Source organism: Lemur catta, chromosome 4 (assembly GCF_020740605.2).
Source record: "Lemur catta isolate mLemCat1 chromosome 4, mLemCat1.pri, whole genome shotgun sequence".
Lineage (NCBI taxonomy): Eukaryota > Metazoa > Chordata > Mammalia > Primates > Lemuridae > Lemur > Lemur catta.
This window is the reverse complement of record NC_059131.1, coordinates 20,323,430-20,343,670: the sequence shown is the minus strand read 5'-3', so window position 1 is coordinate 20,343,670 and position 20,241 is coordinate 20,323,430. Positions and strand designations below refer to the sequence as shown.

General features: G+C 34.9%; 1 protein-coding gene across 2 annotated transcripts in view; it reads right to left on the bottom strand.

Moving 5' to 3' along the window:
- The window catches only part of BABAM2 (BRISC and BRCA1 A complex member 2), a 387,195-nt gene that overhangs the window by 267,873 nt on the left and 99,081 nt on the right, over positions 1-20,241 (bottom strand). For both annotated transcript variants that reach the window (XM_045549309.1, XM_045549308.1), the window contains exon 5: positions 1,484-1,678. In XM_045549309.1, coding sequence (XP_045405265.1) covers positions 1,484-1,678 — 195 coding nt within the window. The remainder of the gene's footprint in view (positions 1-1,483; positions 1,679-20,241) is intronic.

Below are 20,241 nucleotides of genomic sequence, written 5' to 3'. Positions count from 1 at the left end.
GTGTTGGAACGATTATTTTACATAGCAACACGTGATTAATCCATTAATTACACAGTATGTTAAAAGGAGATGTCAAAAAAAAATGTGGAGCAAAGTAAAGGTTGGGGGGAGGGTGCAGGTGCAAGTCACAATTTTAAAAAGGGGTATTACAAAGACTTATGCAGGAATGTTTATGGCAGCATTATTCATAAAAGTCAGAAAGTGAAAACAGTCCAAATGTCCATCAATTGGTAAATGGGTAAACAAAAAACGTGGTATGTCTCTCCAATGGAATATTATTCAGCCATAAAGAGAAATGAAGTACTGACACATGCCACAACATGGATGAACCTCAAAAATATTATGCTAGGTGAAAGAAATCAGTCACAAAAGACCACATACTGCATGATTGCATTATAAGACATGTTCAGAAAAGAAAATCTATAGAGACAGAAAGCAGTTTAGTGGTTTTCTGAGGCTGGAGGTGGAAACAGGATTAATTGTAAGTAGACATGAGGGACCTTATTAGGGTGATGGAACCATTCTAAAACTGGACCATGGTGGTTGGTGGTTGCTCAAATCAGCAAATTTACTGAAAGTCATGGAATTGTATACTTAAAACAGGTGAATTTATGATATGTAAATTATACTTCAAAAAAAGCTGCTTTAAAAATTGCGGGTGCTAACAGGGCACCATTGAGAACATGACATTAGTAGAAATTTGAAGGAAGAAGGATATTAGCCATGCCCCTACCTGGGGGAAACATGCCAGAAAACAGAGAGCTTATGCAAAGACCCCAGGGCAGGAGATGACCTGGTATGTCTGCAGCACAGCAAGGGTGCCAGTGTGGCTGGAGCTCAATTTCAAAGCAGAAGGTAGGAGATGAACAGAGAGAGGTAATGATGGATGGAAGATGGTGGTGATGGGAATCACATAGACCTTTTTATATGACTAGAAGGACTTTGGATTTTACCATGAGACAAAAAAGACAGGTACAAGAAGCTTCTGGGCAGAGAAGTGATATGATCTGACTTTCATTTTAAAAGGATCAGACAATGTAAAGAAATTATAAAAAGAAAATGTAAAAGACACGATATAAGCTAGATGCCTCCAGAGTTACTGACCTCTCTTATCTGGCTGGGATACCGGAGAAGTCCCCCATTAAAAGGAAGGGGAAACTGGTTAGTGTCTCAAAATGTGGCCTGTAAGTCATCTGCATCAAAACCTACATGGAGGCTTGTAACACACTCAGGTCCTCAGGCTCCAGAGTCAGCTCAGACTTTGAATTTTACAAACTTTCGAGGTGACATCTTTGAGAAACACAATGAACCAGATAAACATTAAGGTCCCTTCAAACTCTAAATTATGAGAAAGTATATAGACTACCTAAATCATGTTTATCTAAAGGAATGCCTAGGATTTACTATAAATGGACATCTGAATTGATTATTTTATTTTATTACAGATGAAGTGACCTTTTTTCCCATTCTCGAAAATCCTTACCCAGTTGTTTTTTTTCCCAGCATAAATTTCCATGTTCTCTCCATATTGTGGCTCTTCCAGTAATGTCTGGTATTCAAACATGAGGCGGGAGCTTTCACGGAGGCGGCTACATTGAAATTGATGATATTGTTGCACAAGTTCCTTCACCACAAGTAAGAGACATTCAGGATTTGAAGGATTCCAGGAGGCAAGATTCTGTAGAAGCCACAAATAAAAGACCATTTAAAAATGAATTTTCATTCAATCCAGTATCACATTCATACATCAATATATAAAAAAAATCATAAAAATCTAGCAGGAACAGACTACTCTTAATTAGCGATAAAACCAAAGATGAAGTTAGAAGGGTCTTCTGATCTTGATGGTTTCTCCTGCCCTCTAAAAATCCCTGCAGAAAAATCAAGGAGGGATTCTGCCATTAACAGGCAGAAACAGTAAAGTGTAAGGCAGGGTAGTAACAAAACAAGAGACCTAAATATCCTAGAAGACCATAATTATACTCCTGGAAGACTTAATTTGTTTCTTATTCTTGTATAATTTTATTTTTTTCTATTTCTACCTAAATTCAGCATTATATGCTAAAGTCATTCAACTCAGATCCACAGACCATCTGTATCTATAATACCAGAAATAAATAAATGCTCTGTAAACATTAGAGCCTCACAAAAATATAAGCACAATGGTGATGGTTCAGTTTGAAAAAGATAGGAACAAAGTAGAGACAAGGGAAAATGTCTGCCAAACACCCAAGTCTGAATAACCACAGTTCAACCATCAGTCATTCTTCCAAGTAATAAAGAAAGGTTCCCAGAAAAAAGCAGCTATTTCAGTTTGCAATTCAATCACACTAATGATTTTCCTTGAGGCAACATTAATACTTTGGAATGCAGAAGTCATCCCTATGTTTTCTCATTCTGTCACACAGAATACTGAAAAGATGTGTATTTAATGCTTTGGACTTAATACAATTCATAATTTTTTATTGTTTCATCAAGGGTATTCTTAAGTGAACTAGCATTTTTTTTTAAGTGAGAATGTGTGGCAATGGAGGATACAAGTACAGTTTGATGCCTGCCTTGGTAAATGCTAAAGCCTCAGTTTTATCCACCACTGCTTCTGCAGTATAAGCGCAAACAAACATCAACACCATAAAAAAGGGAAATAATATCTTAATATTATTATGAAATAGTTTTGACTTTGCAGGGCCCTGAAAAGGTCTCAGGGATCCACAGGGGTCTGCAGACCACACTTGGAGAATCATCAACATTACTTTATATTGCTTTATGGACAAACCAAGCACGGCTTCTATCAAAAGAAAACAAAGACAAGGTAAAGCAATACATCATTTAGAAGGATAGTAATGAATCTGCTCTACTGAGTAGTGTTATTTATAGAGAATAAATGACAACGGGGAAACCACAACTTGCTCTTTTATTTAAAGAAAAAATATGTCTTAAGGGATGTTCAAATAAAGACTTGATGTTCAGAGGGAAAGATAAGAGCTTCAGCATCATACATTGAATAAAACAGGTACACTGATATGAAAGTGATTTGATAAGAAAAGTACAAAGTCCTCCCTGGCAAATCTTTTGACCTCAATAGCCTGAAATTCCTCTTGAGCTACTCAAGACCACATTCAAAGTATCAATAGGATACAACAACACAGTATATGACTTAATATGATCATTATATAGCTTGTTATGCATTTCTTTTAGAGATCATCATTAAACATTTATAAATAAGAAAAATGCCCAATATTCCTTTTTAGTCCTTGCTCCAATACTATACTAGAGAAAAAAAGAAAAGCTTTAGATGCCTCAATTTACACACACACACACACACACACACACACACACACACACTTTTTTTTTCTTAGAGACAGGATCTCACTCTGTTGCCCAGGCTGAATTGCAGTGGTGCTATCATAGCTTACTACAGCCTCGAACTCCTGGGCTCAAGCAATCCTCCTGCCTTAGCCTCTTAAGTAGCTGGGACTATAGGCACACACCACTGCACCCAGCTAATTTTTCTTATTTTTTGTGGAGACAGGTCTAACTATGTTGCCCAGGCTGGTCTCAAACTGGGGCTTCTGAGAGTGCTAGGACTATAGGCATAAGCCACTGTACCTGGACTCAATTTATGTTTTTAAAATTCTATTATTTCTCTTTAATTGCTAGTCAAGTACAAGCCTATAGCCATACAACAACAAAAAAAAAATATGAAGACATATAAGTTGGCAAACATCTCTTACTAATTTGACCTCATTTCAAGTGATTCAACCTAATTGTTAAATATACGGTAAAGACATGCCAACCAATCCCTTTCTGTTAAAATATAATTTTCTAATACATGGAAATATATTTGACCTCCTTGGCCATTCAAGGCATATTTTGCTGGAAAACATCCCCATCAAGGGAGGTTTAGCTATACTAAACAAGATAAAAATTCCTCTACTATTGCTACATGACCACTTTTACTCGTTAGGTAATTTGTGGTTTGAACCACTTTGCCTAGAAGGGAAGAACACAGAAAATATACAAGGTTTTAGTCACTCCCTAAGACTAGGACATATTTTGAAAACAGGTCTAGCAAAATAAGACATTGTAGCTTTCAAGTCTCTTGAGTAGGAGATAAAGAAAAATGCCCAAAGTTCCTTCAGGGAAAGGGGGGGGGAGGCATAAATTAGCTGGCTTCTTTACAAAGAAGAGAAAAATAAGTGTTTCTCTTTCTATTCATAAAGTTCTTATTCTACTTATTTTGGTAATGCATGAAGCAAGGAATCTGAAATGAGGATGGCCACAAAGAGAGAGTAGGCACAGGGCACACGATACATCAACAAAGAAAAGAGAAGAGAAGTAGGATTCCAAAAATCGGGAATGAAAAAGGCATTAGGAGAAAGTGATAAGATATAATGAAAGAAAACAGACAAAAGCAAAAGAATTAACTACCATCTTATAATGGAAAGTTCATACATTCTCGCTAAAACACCTGTGAAGCAGTTCAGGGAAGGTGTTATGCCAGTTCTTTTCAAAAACTGGTTAACTTGAGAGACTGAAGAACTTTGGTGCTATTCAAGTGTAGACAACAATTGAGACAGTGTAGAATGTAAATCTTTCAACCCTCCCTCCATTCAGTTCACTAAAATATCAGCTTCTAACCAAAGAATTGACACGTGCTTCTGTGTGGTCATGACACATCTCGTGTGTAGAGGTAATTCTAGATTCCCTACCTTGGCTCCCTGTCCAGGCTGCCTGACACAAGGAATGCTCCCAGCTCATGTGACTCTCAACCTTCTTCTCACATTTCTCTCTCATAAATACATTCCACCACGTACCTTATACTCCCAAATCATTGGCCCTGTAGACTTGAACAAGCCCAACCAATACTCAGCTCCTTATAGAAGCTTCCTTATGTCAGAAAGATAGTTAGGGATAATGTTTTCAGAGGCCTAGCTCACCCTCAATTTAGGTCTCACTTATGTACAACCATAATTTTTTAGCCACACTGAAGCAAATTTAGACATGCACAAGGACATCAGTAAATGGAAAAAACTGGGAAATAAAATATAGTAGGTGCATGTCTTTGGGGAGATAAAGGAACAAAATAAGCAAATGAACAAATGAGACCTCAAATCATCACTGCCTAATAATGGAGGGGGAAAAAATCTTCTAAGGGACAAAAAATTTCTTTTATAAAAATAATCTCATGATAAACATTTTTCATAAATAAACAGATAAAGTACAGGAATAAATTAGAAATATAACAAAAAATTATCTGAAACTTCTTACTAAAAAAATTTGCACAACTGTCTATGATATCAATAAAATAAAAGGAAATCAAAATTGATTACAAATATATGAAAAGTATACAATCTTATTAATAAAGAGATGTAATTCTCATTTCTCCTTTTCATAAAGTAATTTTTCATTGAAAAAGTAATAAATGCATATAGTAAGAGAATCTTTTTTCAAATAGCATAAAAGAGTGTAAAGAACAATATTAATTCTCACTCCCAGCCTGTAATACCAGACCCTCTCCCTAGAGAAGACAACTCTTACCAGTACAGGGACTGCTCATGACACCAATGTCTGACCCTTCTTGAGTATTCCTACAGGTCATCCATGGCTTTTCGCACTCTATGCTTCTTCCCCCATACTCTGCTCCCATGGTTTAATTAGGCCCCCTTCGATCAGAGTCTTACTTTGAACTCAACAGCCTGACTTTTCCTCCAAGACAGGGCTTCAGCTCCACAAATTGTTTCTTGCTCCCATGGGACTCATTGATTTGGCCTGCCCTTCACCCAGCATTCCCACAAGAGAAGAAAGTCAGGCAAAAATTATGAGAAACAAAGTTTATATCTTAAATTAGCCAAGTTCTTTTTTTCAGCAAGTAGCTAATATTGGTGAGGATGTAATTTAATGGACACTTTTACACATGAGAGTATAAATTGGTACCAGAAGTTTATGTATGTGTGTATGTGTCTGTGTATATGTATACATGTGTGTATATGTATGTGTGTGTGCGTGTATATATGTATAAAAAATCTTAGAAATCTTCATCCTCAATACCACTAGAAATTCCATTTCTGGGAATCTAGCTTGTAAAATCTAAAAATAAGTGGGGATAAAGCTTTATAGACAAATATGTAAATAGAACTATCTATAATATCATGAAGCTGCAAATAATCTAAATGCCTGATAATAAGAAATGGTTTAAAAAACTGTTAAAGCCCTTCAAAGAAATAATATGCAACCAGTATATTTCTACGTATAAATATATTGTAATAGCATAGAAAATACTTTTGTTAAAGTATTAAATGAAGACAGACATAAATCTGTATACATATTAATAATACAGTATGATCACAAGTTTGGTTACCCCTTCCTCTCCCAACCTTCCACAGCAAACGCTATCTATGTACAGAAAAATTACTGGGAGAAATGTTAATAACTAATGTCTATAGTTGGAAGCTATTTAAAAGAGGTTTTTTCTTCCTATTTTTCCATATTTTCCAAATTTTCTGAGTGTATATTTATAAATGTGTATGTATATGTGTGAATGTGTACCTACAGAAGGCATGCACATACTTTCATAATGGAAAAATATAATTTTCTAAAAATAGAACAATACACTTTACATATTTCATTTCAAACTGTTTTTCAATTCCAAAGTTTAAGAAATGCCACTTGTCATTTATACATTTTATGAGGTCAGACTTCAACTGTCTGTTCTAAACAACTAAAAAAGTTAGCCAGTTCCATAGCCTTCTGGGAAACAAATCTTGCTTCAGTTAACCCTAAATATGCATGCTTCAAGTAACCTTGAACTTACTATTTCTTAAATTCCAAGCCTCACAGAATATTTCCAGAAAGCTAATGCAATACGCTAAAATGTAGTGGTCACAATTATAGCTAATTTATTATGCTTCCCTCAACCAACATTCTTGTGTTACACTCATCTAAATGGGCAGTCTTAGGAAATGACCAAAGATATTTTATATTTCTAACAGAACTGTAACTTAACAAGAATGATTTTTTTTTAAATGTCACTCCATCCACAGAGTATAAAAGATAACTAAAAAGAACTTGCTATTGACCTATTTGTAAGAGGATCAAGTATTATCAGCAATGAACATCTACATAGGATGTTAGTACAGAGTTATATATATATAATTTCTCCAATATATCACTTAAAGTAATTTAAATGAAATTATTTTAAATATTTTTTTCATAATTTCTTCATTTTTAGCAACTTCCTAATTTTTTAGAGTTGACATAACACGAATTTGAGGATGGGTGAAAGAGAGTTAGATTAAGAAAAACTAACTTTGGGACTACATATAGCAAGTCTACTCCCTCTTCCATATGACTAGCCTTCAAATATTTATAGTCATGTGGCTAACAAAAAAGATAATACAGCACTCCTGATCATATCCCTTATGGTTACAGTTTTAACTTATAATTAATGTTTTAAGATTTTATTCTTAAGAAGATTCAACTATTTTATTAAGAACAAAATGGAGTGGATAGAGAGGAGAGAACATCATCATAGTTGTACTTTTCTCCACTACACATTGTAGAGCGCTCACAGAAATAAATATTGGTAAGGCAAAAAATTAAACTAGGTAGTTTTGTGATCCTCGGTGGCTTTGTTTTCAAATATTCTAATAATTCTCTTCACCCTTGTAAGCAGAGCCTACTGAGTCTGAGATCTGAGATGGTTGCTATGATGTTTGAAGTTGTTGTTAATTATAGTCTTTAAAAACCTGGTGGATTCTGGGAAGCACAGAAGCTAATTAGAAAGAAATGGAAATGTCTGACGTCCAAATGAATAGCTAAGTAGACACCAATGTAAGGCCATTTCTGGGATTAATATGGGCAAGTAAAAGTATACCTAAAAATACAGTTAGGTTACGTTTTCATAACTACTTAGGAACTGTGTCTGACAAGTAAATCGAATGTACACTGGCAAAATATGATGGTTTGTGATGCTGGAGCCAACATTAGTCTGAGCAGAAGGCACTACAGATTTTCTAAACCTCGCTTCAACCAGAATACCTCTGCTATTCTGCTTTTTATTTGTTTTGGTTGAAGTTTTACCTAAGACGTTATTTGGAAAAATATTTTTTTGGAAAAATGAACCTAGTCTAATAGGTAGTGAATACTTAGTGCGATCTTATGCTGCTCCCACCCTTTCTATTTTGACCATCTTCATCTCCATACCCAGAAGCCTTGCTAAGAGGAATCTAGAGTCATAAAATGGCGTGGAGGAATGGCACAGGATCTTCAAGAAGGTATGCTGAAGAAAAGCCATCTCCACAAATCACCAAATTAGTCAACAAATACGCAGCTCATGCTTGGTGTAAAAGGGATTTGTCTCCTTAAATTCTACATATCTCGCCAAGTGGAGCTGGCATCTGCTAAAAAAACAAAACAACAAAAAAATGGGGAAAAAAACACTTCAAAATTCTTCTGTTTGGGGCCAACCATGGAAGCTGTGGTTCTGCCCCTGCTTTATCTAGAGCTCTCCAAGGTTCTGACCTGCCCCTCAACTAACAAGCAACTTCCCTGGATGTGGGTATAAATGTGTGTGTGTGGGGGGGGGGGGTGTCCATGTCCTAGGCTCCTTCTAAAAGGGCTTTTTAAAATTTGCTTGCAGGATAAAATCAATCAGTCCATTCCCCGATTTACAATCAACAAAATCTTCTGGCTACCAGTGCTATAATGTGATCCTGACTCTCACATCAATATAAAACATGACAGTGATATATCCTCGAGGAAGACATAGGTAATATCTTGGGCAAAATACACAAATACCTTACTAGTTAAAAAATCACTTTCCCACATGATTTTGTGATTGTACTGACATGACTCATAATAGCAAAAAAGCAAAATAATAAATTCTAAGTCTGAACTCTTCCAGATGCCACTCAGTAGCCAGCCTCACCCAGTTGCTAGGTAAGCAAAACTTCCAACTAACAGAGGAATTCTAGGGTATATTCAAGTATCTACCAGGAGATGACCTACTGGCGCATCATACCAGATTTTCTCTGTCATCCCGATTTTGTGCTAGGGTGTCAGAATCGTAGCAGCTGGCATACGTTACTTGTTTAGTTTCTTCCATAGGCAAGCATGCTTTAAACCTAAAATATGGAAAAGTATCCCAAAATTAAACCTGTGCTCTATTTAGAAAATTCAAAAGCCTGTAATGTCCCTTCTTGCCCATCAGAATTTGCTGTATGGAATATCTTTCAGTTCCTCTGAAAGAAGGCAACCAGCATGCAGCCCCACTCCCTGTTGACTTCCCATTTCAAATGGATCTCTAGGATCACCCAGCTCATTTCCAAGTTGTAGTTCTTTCTTTAAAATTGGGGGTACACAGGTGGGAGGAAACAGAGTGGGAGAGAAGAGGGGAGGGAAGAAGTCTCAAATCATATCTCTTGATCCAACCTTCTTTGTTTATTAAGAAGAAGAAAGTAAATAGATTCCTTTCTATCTTGGAAACTCCCTCAAACGAGACAAGAATAAAAAGAAAGAAAGGAGTACCCTCCAAAGGAAAACAACCTTTCTTTATTAGCCATTCTTCTCTTAACATTATAACTACTTAGAGAATAAAAACATTATCTTTTCCACAACATATAAGATAACTAAAGTAGGAACACTGAAATTATTGCATATAAGCACTTGGGAGCACTCGACTGAATAAGAACTAAATCTACCCTATTTCTTCTATAAATGTTGTCTTTATCCACACAATTTTAAAGTGATATCTTTTAAATACAAAACCAAATCTATTTGGGGGCCAAAATGTGAGTTTTATATCTGCTATTTCTCAAAAAAGTATGAATATTATCATTATTAAGTTAAATTTAGGACAAAATGCCACTGTAGACTAAAATTTGATTAATGAACCCTAAATATTACAAATCTTTTTGCAGCCCCATATTGGCCGTGGCTCTGAAATGAATGTCACAATTTACCTGAGCCACTGATGCCACATACCTTTTCAATCAATGCTACTCAGATCCTGAGAATAGAAGGCAACATTATGATGGCAGAAAGGAAATTAGCAATATGATTTCTAACTTAATTCAAATTGTTTTTCCTAGGGATGTATTTAAATTTTCCAGGTTGCTCGAATATCAACCAGGGATGTGATTTTGAAGGAGACAGCTTGTTACTGTTTTTCCTGGCTGTACTACAAGAAACAACAGTGTGAGCTTATTTTAAGATAATGTGTGCTTCTGTGTTTCTTTACAAGAAATTAACTGCAATCATTTAGTTAAAGCAAACACTTTGTCAGTGTTATACTTTTCATTAGAAAATGTCTTCAGGAGTCTTTCAAACTTACAAAGTCAAGAATCCCAATTTCTGCCCATAGATTTCAAACTTGGAGCAAATTATTTAAATCACAATGAAATATCATTCAAGCTTAGTGATCCTTTGCTGGCATTGAGCATTTTATAGCCATAGGTGAGTCAGAACATCACAGGACTCCTATCCATTCTCCCTTATCAAGATAATAACTCTTTTCCTGCCTCAGTCAGGACTAGACCCCATGGTAGATTCTCATTTCCTCTGACTATGATAATCACAAAGAGACCCACAGGAATGGGCAATACTGAACAAGATAAAGAACAGCAGCTTTAACCAAGTTGTTATTTATAACTAGAAAAACATCCACAGGCTCTGACACCTGGTTTCTGACCCCTGCCCTATCTAGATGACCTCCCTAGCTAGACTGAGCCTCTGGACTACAATGATTTATAGTATATAACTATTTCTCCTCACCTTAGCTGAGCTCCTTGGACTTAATTCCAGATCGCAGTATTTGCCAGACCCTCCTTCTCAGTCAAAATCCCAGTTACGGGCCTTCCTGGTCAGTGGCCTTAATGCTACCAATGTCCAGTAACACACTTTATGTGTAAATGGGCAGGTGACACTCAAACTGAAAAGCAGGCTACCCCAGGCTCTTCCTGTTACAACACCCACATGCAGCTATGAGCAAGAAAGAAAAAGCAATACAAAGTAGACAATCAACTAAAGGAAAAGATACTCACAAAATATAATACACGGATAGTAACAGATTTCAATGTCTTTATCCTCTCGAAAAATTTTACCTCCTAGCCCCCAGTCCATTTAATATCCTTGGCGTAAACCTACATTTAGTACACACCAAGTGTTTGATGTCCAGCATCCATTCTCCCTCCTTCTGACAACATCAACCCAAATTTCCTTTGGGAAACCACCCTTCCTCATTCTCTCTCGTTTGAATAAGAACTTCCAGTTAAAGCTCCACAGGGCCTGACTGCCTAACCCCATCAACATTTCCTATGCACCTAGCCTCAATGATTAATTAAGGTATAGACACATACCCAATCAAACCAAATGAGATAAATGAAGACATCAGCTGGGACTGCTGAGAAATAAAGGCTTTCTTTCTTCCCATGGTTAGGAGAATATAAAGTCTGAACTGGAGTGACAGTTTTGTATTCATAACGGAAGAGACTTGAGCAGCTGTGTAGATATGGAGACTAAAAATCAACACAATGGGAGGCAGAGCAGAGAGGAAAAGACATAGGCAGGTCCTTAAATGACATTATTGCAGTAACTGGACCAAGCCTTATCTGAAGCTCAACCCAGGACTTTTAAGTTCTATAAGCCAATGAATTCTCTTTATTGTTTAAGCCAGTTGGAATCAGGTTCCTGTCACTTTAAAAAAAAAAAAAAAAAAGGAAGGAGGAGAAGAAAATAAAAGAGTACTGATATACTACAACACCATATAATATTCTACCTCCTCTAGGGCCATATATCTATTCAAGGGTGCTTTAATCAAAAGTATAGATTTAGTTTGGGTACTTAGGTTTTCTGCCAGTGACAAAAGTTGAATAGCTTCTTACATTAATCTTCAGGAAAATCTACATAGAGGATTAATCTATTTCTACTAACCTAAAGATGATAATAATCATTTCTCTTAAGGAAAAAGTAAATAATAAGGAAGGAAGAAAAAATGGAAAGCTATACTTTTGTATATTACAATTCATTCAATGAATTTAAATGAAAATGGATCTGAAATAGGTCTCTGAGATGTTCCCCATTCCAGAGCTTTTCAAACACCAATAAAGTATTTATTTGATTCAGTGGGCATTTGATTCTGAAGAAGGTAAGAGTCCCACTGAGAAATGTAAAGGAGAAAAATGAATCACTGTTCCAGACTAGATAAGGACACTTTGATTACTGACATGTGTCTTTGATTAATGATATGTATACAACAAGCAGCACCCAGCCCTTCATTAGCACTGAGCTCAGACAGGAGGTCTTCACTGGCTTCATGGTCCCTTAAACAGAAGATATTTTTACCTTTCCTCTACGTGACTAGAACATATTCAGCATGTACAAACTGTCCTGTGGTATCATATGAATGCTGGCTCCATGCCAAACTGGAAATGTGTGCCTCTGACCAGTAAACTTTTACATCTTTTCCCCACTGTCTCTCTCCACAGAGATTTAAAATGAGTCCCCACAAAGCAGCCATGGTGACTGCCTTCATCCATTTATTAACTTAGCAATACACAGTGACTATTTTTTATCAACTTTCACTTCCTTAAAATCATCATCCCTCCCTTGCCCCCAAACCCACTGCTCACCATTTCTTTCAAAACTGTGATGCCTCTCACAGTCAACTAAAGTAAAGCATCTGTTTCAAATGGTACCATCTAAACAGCCTTCCTGGGTGGTCTCAGGGTAAATAATCATGAAGACATGCTCTCTCCAACGAAGTGTTTCATGAAGCTTAACAAAGCCCAAGCTACCAATTTCTACTGCCATGAACTCACTATTATCAAACAGAATAGGGAGATATACATATCTCTATACATATATATATATCAATAAGCAGCACTTTATTTTTAGAAAATCCCTAAATAGAAGGCTGTCAATACGCAATCTTCATTGACCAAGAAAGCCTGATCTTTTCCTGCAAGCACATGAAACCTTTCTGCCTACAGCCCTAGTTCCCAGACTGGCTATCCTCAGAATAATTGTGGAAGCATCTTAAAAAGACAGATCTTCAGTCCCTACCCTCTGATACAACGATTCAGTAAGCCTAGGGTAAGACCTACTCCTTGGCCCCAGAAAATCTGTTTTGCGATTTTGAAGTCGCATTCAAGCATTCAGACAGCAAGGCACAAATGCAGAACATTTAATCATCTTTCTGACAAATTGTCTCATTGTGATTAAAGGCCCAAATAATTTCACATAAACTCATCAGACCATCACATAAGATTCATGTGACTAAATGATGGCTAAAAGCTCCACCCACTGGAGCTTTCCACTAGTTGTCCCACACATTTCCAGGAAGTTACAGATTGTGTCTCCAGACCTCTGATCTAATTCTAACAATGATTAACACCTGGAATTCAGAGCTACCCACACTCTGGGGGAAAAAATCTTCAACAATGGACAGCCAACATCACTCTTGCTAATTTGTTTCTCCTACAGTAGTAAATTTTACTAAACTTGATCCCTTCATCTGCCTGGATCTATAATATCATCCAGGCTCCTTCTGGGATACCATCACCCCTGATTTAATGTCACCTAAGCCCCAGGAAACAAAAGCACCAAATAGCTTACTAAATGGTGTGATCATTCTTAAATTGGACATATTTATTTGCGTTTAATTTTAAATCATCTTTTCTCTCAAATGTTTTTGTAATGGTTCCATTAAGATTAAGGAATTATAGTACATTTACAAATTGGAACCCTCAGCCTGCAGACATGCTTTCTTTGACCTACACAAATTTTTTATTTGAAAATCTTTAGACAAAGCATACACACTTCAGTAGGTCACAATCCTCATCAATTCCAACTATTTTATACCTACCTTTTTCACTCATTTGTGTTACTTGACTGGCTCCTTCAGACATCTGAATTTGTAACCCCTGAATTAAGATTTCAGGGCATTTCCTAAAGAGACTGTTTAGTTCCTTCCATGGTTCCTTCATTTATGGTAGATACATAAGGTGTTTATTGGTGTCATGTAAGCAAAATGCAGCAGATAGAATAGCTAAATTCATCAGTCATTGAAAATTAAAAATAAAAGAAAACTCTCCTATTCAATGAACTGACCGATGTTCCTAAGGAATGACTAATTGTCTGTGTTATATAGTTACTCCGTATCACCTTCCTCTGTGAGACTGTAAACTATCCAAACTGGGACAGTATCTTACTCATCTTTGTGCAAGTGCTGTGTTAGAAATTATGGGCTATTCAACACAGGCACTCAAATTATTTTTCAAGTGAATGAGCACCACTATTCAATTCATTATAAACTAAATTAGGTATATTAAAGGATCCAAAAAATTCTCCAGGGTCAATAAAGATACTGGCTACTAGGAGTCAAGTTAATCCGTGGTTATGAGCAGAAGATGACAAAAGAAAACAGGACAGCAATTCTGAAAATATAATATTGTCATATGACTAATTATAGTCATCAGTCACTAAAAAAATTTGAACAATATGAAAAATAGTACCTTAAAAGCATTCTAAGATATAATTTATTTCCAAAGGCTAGCACACTTTAAAACAAGAATATTAAAAAAGTTATAAAAACAAAATTAAATTACCAGGGCTCAAAAGACAAGGTCTAAGGGGTACAAAATAGCACATTAAATCAGTTCCCAGTTCATAAAACCTGCATGAGATGTTGATCTTCCTGTTTTTCATAAACCTTATAATTGTGCTTCCAGAAAGCTACCAAGCATCTGCCTCTATGTAGCTAATTCTTTTAATCTTGGAGCTCTCACAAGGAAACAGAGAGTATACTGTGCCAGGATCACTATCTTCTCCAGCCAAAATCATTATGTCTTGGAGCCAATTTCCTTTTGGTAAATTTTGATCAAATTCCTTCCATTGGCAGCTTCCTCAGTACTGGTAGTGGCTGCACATGTCACAAGTTGATATATATGTATATATGTTTAACAATATACATTATAAATTTAACAGTAATATGTACACCTGTGCACATGAGTAAATATAGGTTTATGTATGAAGCTGTACATATATACACATTCATATTGGTTTCTGTAAGTCTCTTTCTGTGATTCTCTGTGATTACCATTCAGGCTCTCTTAATCCAGTGTAAATTCTCTGGTAATGAACATTACTTTGGAATTCTACATTAGTCAACTCTGCTACACAGCTATAATACAATGATAATTAAAGTTAATAATAATAATTCTGAAGTTATAAACCATCTCTTAAATGCTTCTGAATCATCAAAGGTCAAATTGTGTTCTATTTTTAGTGTAAAGAATATTTTATTGAAATCCAATTATTTTAAAAGAATTGGTGATCCATACATAGCTTATACAGTAAATTTTTATGATTCTTAATATTTGATTAATCAGTATACCTCATTTCCCAGCTATTCTTGATGAAGAATTTTCATAATTTTTACATGATTCCCATCTTTCAAATGTATACATTAAATATATTATAAACAGGGATTATAGATTAACCATACCACATTTTTCAACTATGATACATAATTCTTCAATACTTCAAATGTTAAACTGCTAACTCTCTAGTTGTTGATGTTATTGTTTAAAAAACACCATATTTACTATAATTCACCTTTCCCAATGAATCAAGGTCATCATAATGAGAACACAGTATACTGTCGCTTTTTAAAAATAGTGATATAATGGGGGGGTTAATTGAATACAGCTAACTGTCCTTAAAATAAGTGACTTCCGGATACTGCACATTTAGAATCTTTCTGTTGCTTTTGATAGTTCTTTTCTACTTCCTATACACATATTTGTCTCATTTTGCTATAATGTCACTGCAAATTCTAATTTTCAGTTATATGTTATATATAATTACCTAAATAAAAACTGATGTGTGTATAAAATAAAGTGCATAGTCCTTATGACAGCTATTTCACATAATTCACAACCTCTCTTTTCTGGGTGGATGGCAGGGATTATTTTTGGTTTGTGACTATGCACCAGGTGAATGACAGTGTAAGAAATTTGGGACATATATACACCTATGAATTTATATGGAATTCAGAGGAACAAAGAAACATGTTAAACTATGCCACGGAGATACAATCAGCAAAATCAGGTCTGTGGTAATTTTATAGAACAAATGGCCCTGCTTCTGAAAACATAAATTGCAAAAAGAAAAAAAAAATGAAAAAACCAATAAGTTAAAAGAACTTATAAGGCATATACCTTAAAAGGCATAATGATTAATCACAATGTAGTCACAGTGTGTAGAACTTAATTCAAACAATTAGTAACTTCAACAATGACTAGTTGTTTGATGATGTTAGGGAATTACTGTTAATTTTTTCAGACAAGATAATGGTGTTTTGGTTATGCTTTTTAAAAGATTCCTTATCTTTTTGAGTAATACACTGAAATATTTACAGAAGAAATGGCATAATATATGGGATTTGCTTCAACATAATATGCTAAGCATAAGTGGATAGAAGTATAGATGAAACAAGATTATGACCTGGTAATTATTGAAACCTGGTGATGGATTCATAGGGATGCATTATACAGTGCTTTCTACTTTTTTATATGTTTGAAATCTCTATAACAGAAAATTTTTCAAATGAAGAAATTCTATAGCTATAATTCATTTTGTTTTGCTTTGATTTCTAAAATTTATTTGATTTCTAAAATTTATATCTAAGAATTATGATTTATTTCTAAAAATGGCTAGTTATAAATTTAATGTAAAAATTTATAGGATTTAGCATCATGACATGATGTTAAAAGTTAAAGAAGGTCATTAAATTAATCTTAATTCTTTAATCTGGCTAAAGAATTTCTCAATTTTCAAAAACTTCATTAATCCTTTATTCTAAATGTTATAAACATTTTATAGTGTATTAGTTTCTTAGAAACTAATTTTCACAGGTCATGTTGTAAAATAACACAAAAAGTTTTGATCTCAAAGTTGGTAGTTATAAACAAAAAGGTCCAAAAATATGAACAAAAATAAGAAATGACCCCGAGGCTCTCTTCAGGAAATCAGTCATAAGGTTAATAGACAGTATTTCCATTGTTTATTTTTTAGTATTAAAAGTTTAAAAATTACTATTATAGATTTTCTGATTCAGTAAAATATCACTAAGGTTGCCTCTGATGTGTTCACTATCAACTAGAAAAGATAATATAAATATATAACATAAATACATAACATAAATCTATAGCTAATTCCAAAATTATTTCTATTCAGTTCTATTCATATATCAATACAAACATACAAACTCAAATGTCTAAAATAGTTATTTCATCTTTTCCTGACTCTAAAATGTTTTTAATTTTATCTGAATAGATTTAGTGAATTTGTGTTTAGGAGTAGTACTTAGGTAGGAGTTGAAGTAAAATAAGTGTTTAACTTATAATAAATTAGTTTTAAATTCAAATCAAATCTCCTTGGGACAAATGTTGCTTTATAAAAATAATTCCCATAGTGGCTGACTAAGCTAAAGTTCATGTTAACCATGCAAACATCTCCAAATTAATAAAATAAATAAGAATTTTAGAAATGTATCTTTAAACACACAAATTACATATAATTGTCAATTAGTGTTTTTGCAAACTAATTTTTTTTTTTTTTTGAGACAGAGTGTCACTTTGTTGCCCGGGCTAGAGTGAGTGCCGTGGCGTCAGCCTAGCTCTCAGCAACCTCAAACTCCTGGGCTTAAGCGATCCTACTGCCTCAGCCTCCTGAGTAGCTGGGACTACAGACATGCGCCACCATGCCCGGCTAATTTTTTCTATATATATATATATATATATATATATATATTTTAGTTGGCCAGATAATTTCTTTCTATTTTTAGTAGAGATGGGGTCTCGCTCTTGCTCAGGCTGGTCTCGAACTCCTGACCTCGACCGATCCACCTGCCTCGGCCTCCCAGAGTGCTAGGATTAGAGGCATGAGCCACTGCGCCCGGCCAGCAAACTAATTTTTTTGATCTCCTAAAGGACCCCTCATATGTAAAAGAGTGACTGATGATCTCTGGTAGACAATTTTAGATACTATAAGTAATTAGCTGTCCTTCTTTTAAAAATTCTATAATAATCCAGACTTTACTTTTCAATCTGGCTTCTTCATAAATGTTCTTGAAACATATTCAAGAAACCGCATTAAATGTGTTGAATGTTTTGTTTATAATAATACTGTACTTCTATTTTCATAATCCCAACAAGTTAAAAACATTTTTTAAATGCACACAGGGTCTACTGAGTCATTGCCAATGCAAGGCTAGAAACCGTTACGTGGTTAAAGGATTACATCAGACCAGTATAAGGGTTGAGCTGGCACTTTACTTCGCAGGTTTAAATATCTTGGCTCTCCAAAGCTTGTGTGGGGGCTGCAGTTTGGCATAAAATTCTCAGCCGGATACAGATAATTTCTCTGAAAAATGTTTTTTAATGGCTATGTTTTTTTTTTCTTTTTAACAATGTTGGAGAAAACATACATTAGAACAAGGTTCAAAACTGATGAGATTCTTCCTTTTTAATTCGCCCATCCCTAAGGATAACCCTAGTATAGTAAATAATCACAAACCTAAAGACTTTCAATAAGTACAAAACCTCAATTCTATACAAATTTAAGTGTAAGATCAAAAATCAAAATACACTATTTCAATTATAATGAAAAACTACAGAACTTCCTTGAAAATGCAGTCATTTGGTAAGCTTTCTCAGGTTATAATTATATTGGTCATTTTGGCCTCAGCACCTGTGGTTTTTGTTTCAATTTTTACATTCAAATGTTACTTTATTCCTCACAATGGCCTTGGTACTAATATTATCAGTTTTATCAATAAATAAATGCATGGATGCTAAGTACCTTGGCCAGCATAGTCCACCGAGTAATCAACAGACCTGAGCCTAGAATTCCTATCTGCCTCAGTCAAATTCATTTTTGCTACCTATAGTTCTCAACTCTGGTTATAACACTTGAACTGCCTTTCTAAAACCACTGATAGCCAGGCTCCATCCAAGAGTAAATATCTGAATTCAAATCTTGGGAGACAGAATCCATCCATCGATATATTCCAGATATCCCCATGAAATAATCACAGCACTCTACACAACAATACAAGAAGAGTATCCCAGTGCTTTTGGAGGCTGAAGTGGGAGAGTCACTTGAAGCCAAGCATTCAAGACCAGCCTGAGTAATACAGCAAGACCCTGTTTCTACAAAATATTAAAAATTAGCCAGGCATGGTGGCACATGCCTGTAGTCCCAACTACTTGGGAGGCTGAGACAGAAAGATCACTTAAATCCAGGAATTTGAGCCTGCAGTGAGCTATGACGGTGCCACTGTACTCCAGCAACAGAGCAAGACTGTCTCTTAAAAAAAAACAAAGGAGAATAGAAAGTAGGATGGCAGACATGATCAATATTAAATTATCTACTTACAAAGCCAAACTTTCATGTCATTTTCTTTTTTTACCTTAGTTACCCACTTCCCCACTCCCAAATCAGTAAACACCAAGAAAAAGTAACTTAATTTTAATATTTACCTACACTAAATATATTGTGAACATAAATCCTAACACTCACCAAAATGTATGTATAAAATAATTCTAGCTAAAATACCTTTTAGATGATTTACAATTTTATACCCCCTTTAACTGCTATCTTAAAAGGATACAAACAAAATAAAATTATATTTTGTTACTCTTCATTTCTTCTGCATCTCCAGGCTTCCAACTAAGATTTTTTTCTTCCAACTGAAGAACTAGTAAAGGTTTCCTGAGATGAACTCTCTGTTTTTGTTTACTTGAAAATATATGTATTTCACTTAAATCGTCGAAGGATATTTTTACTAGATACAGAATTCTAAATGGTACTAGTTGTTTTCTTTTACCACATTAAAGACATCAGTTAACTGTCTTCTATCTTCCATTGTTGCTGTTGATATATCAGCTAACAGTGGAATGGGTTGTCTTTTGTTTTCTCTGGGTGTTTTTAGATGTTACTCAATATATTTGATTTTCTGTAATTTTGTCAGGATGTGTCTAGGAACAAATTCCTTCGTAGATAGCCGTTTAGGATTAACTAGACTTCCTAAATCTAAAGAATTACATTGATTAATTTTTATATGAATATATTCAGTTCTTTTTAAAAAACTTTTTATTGTAAAATATAACAAATATAAAGACAAGTTCACAAAACAAAAATGAATACTTCAATTAATAATCACAAAACCAACATCCC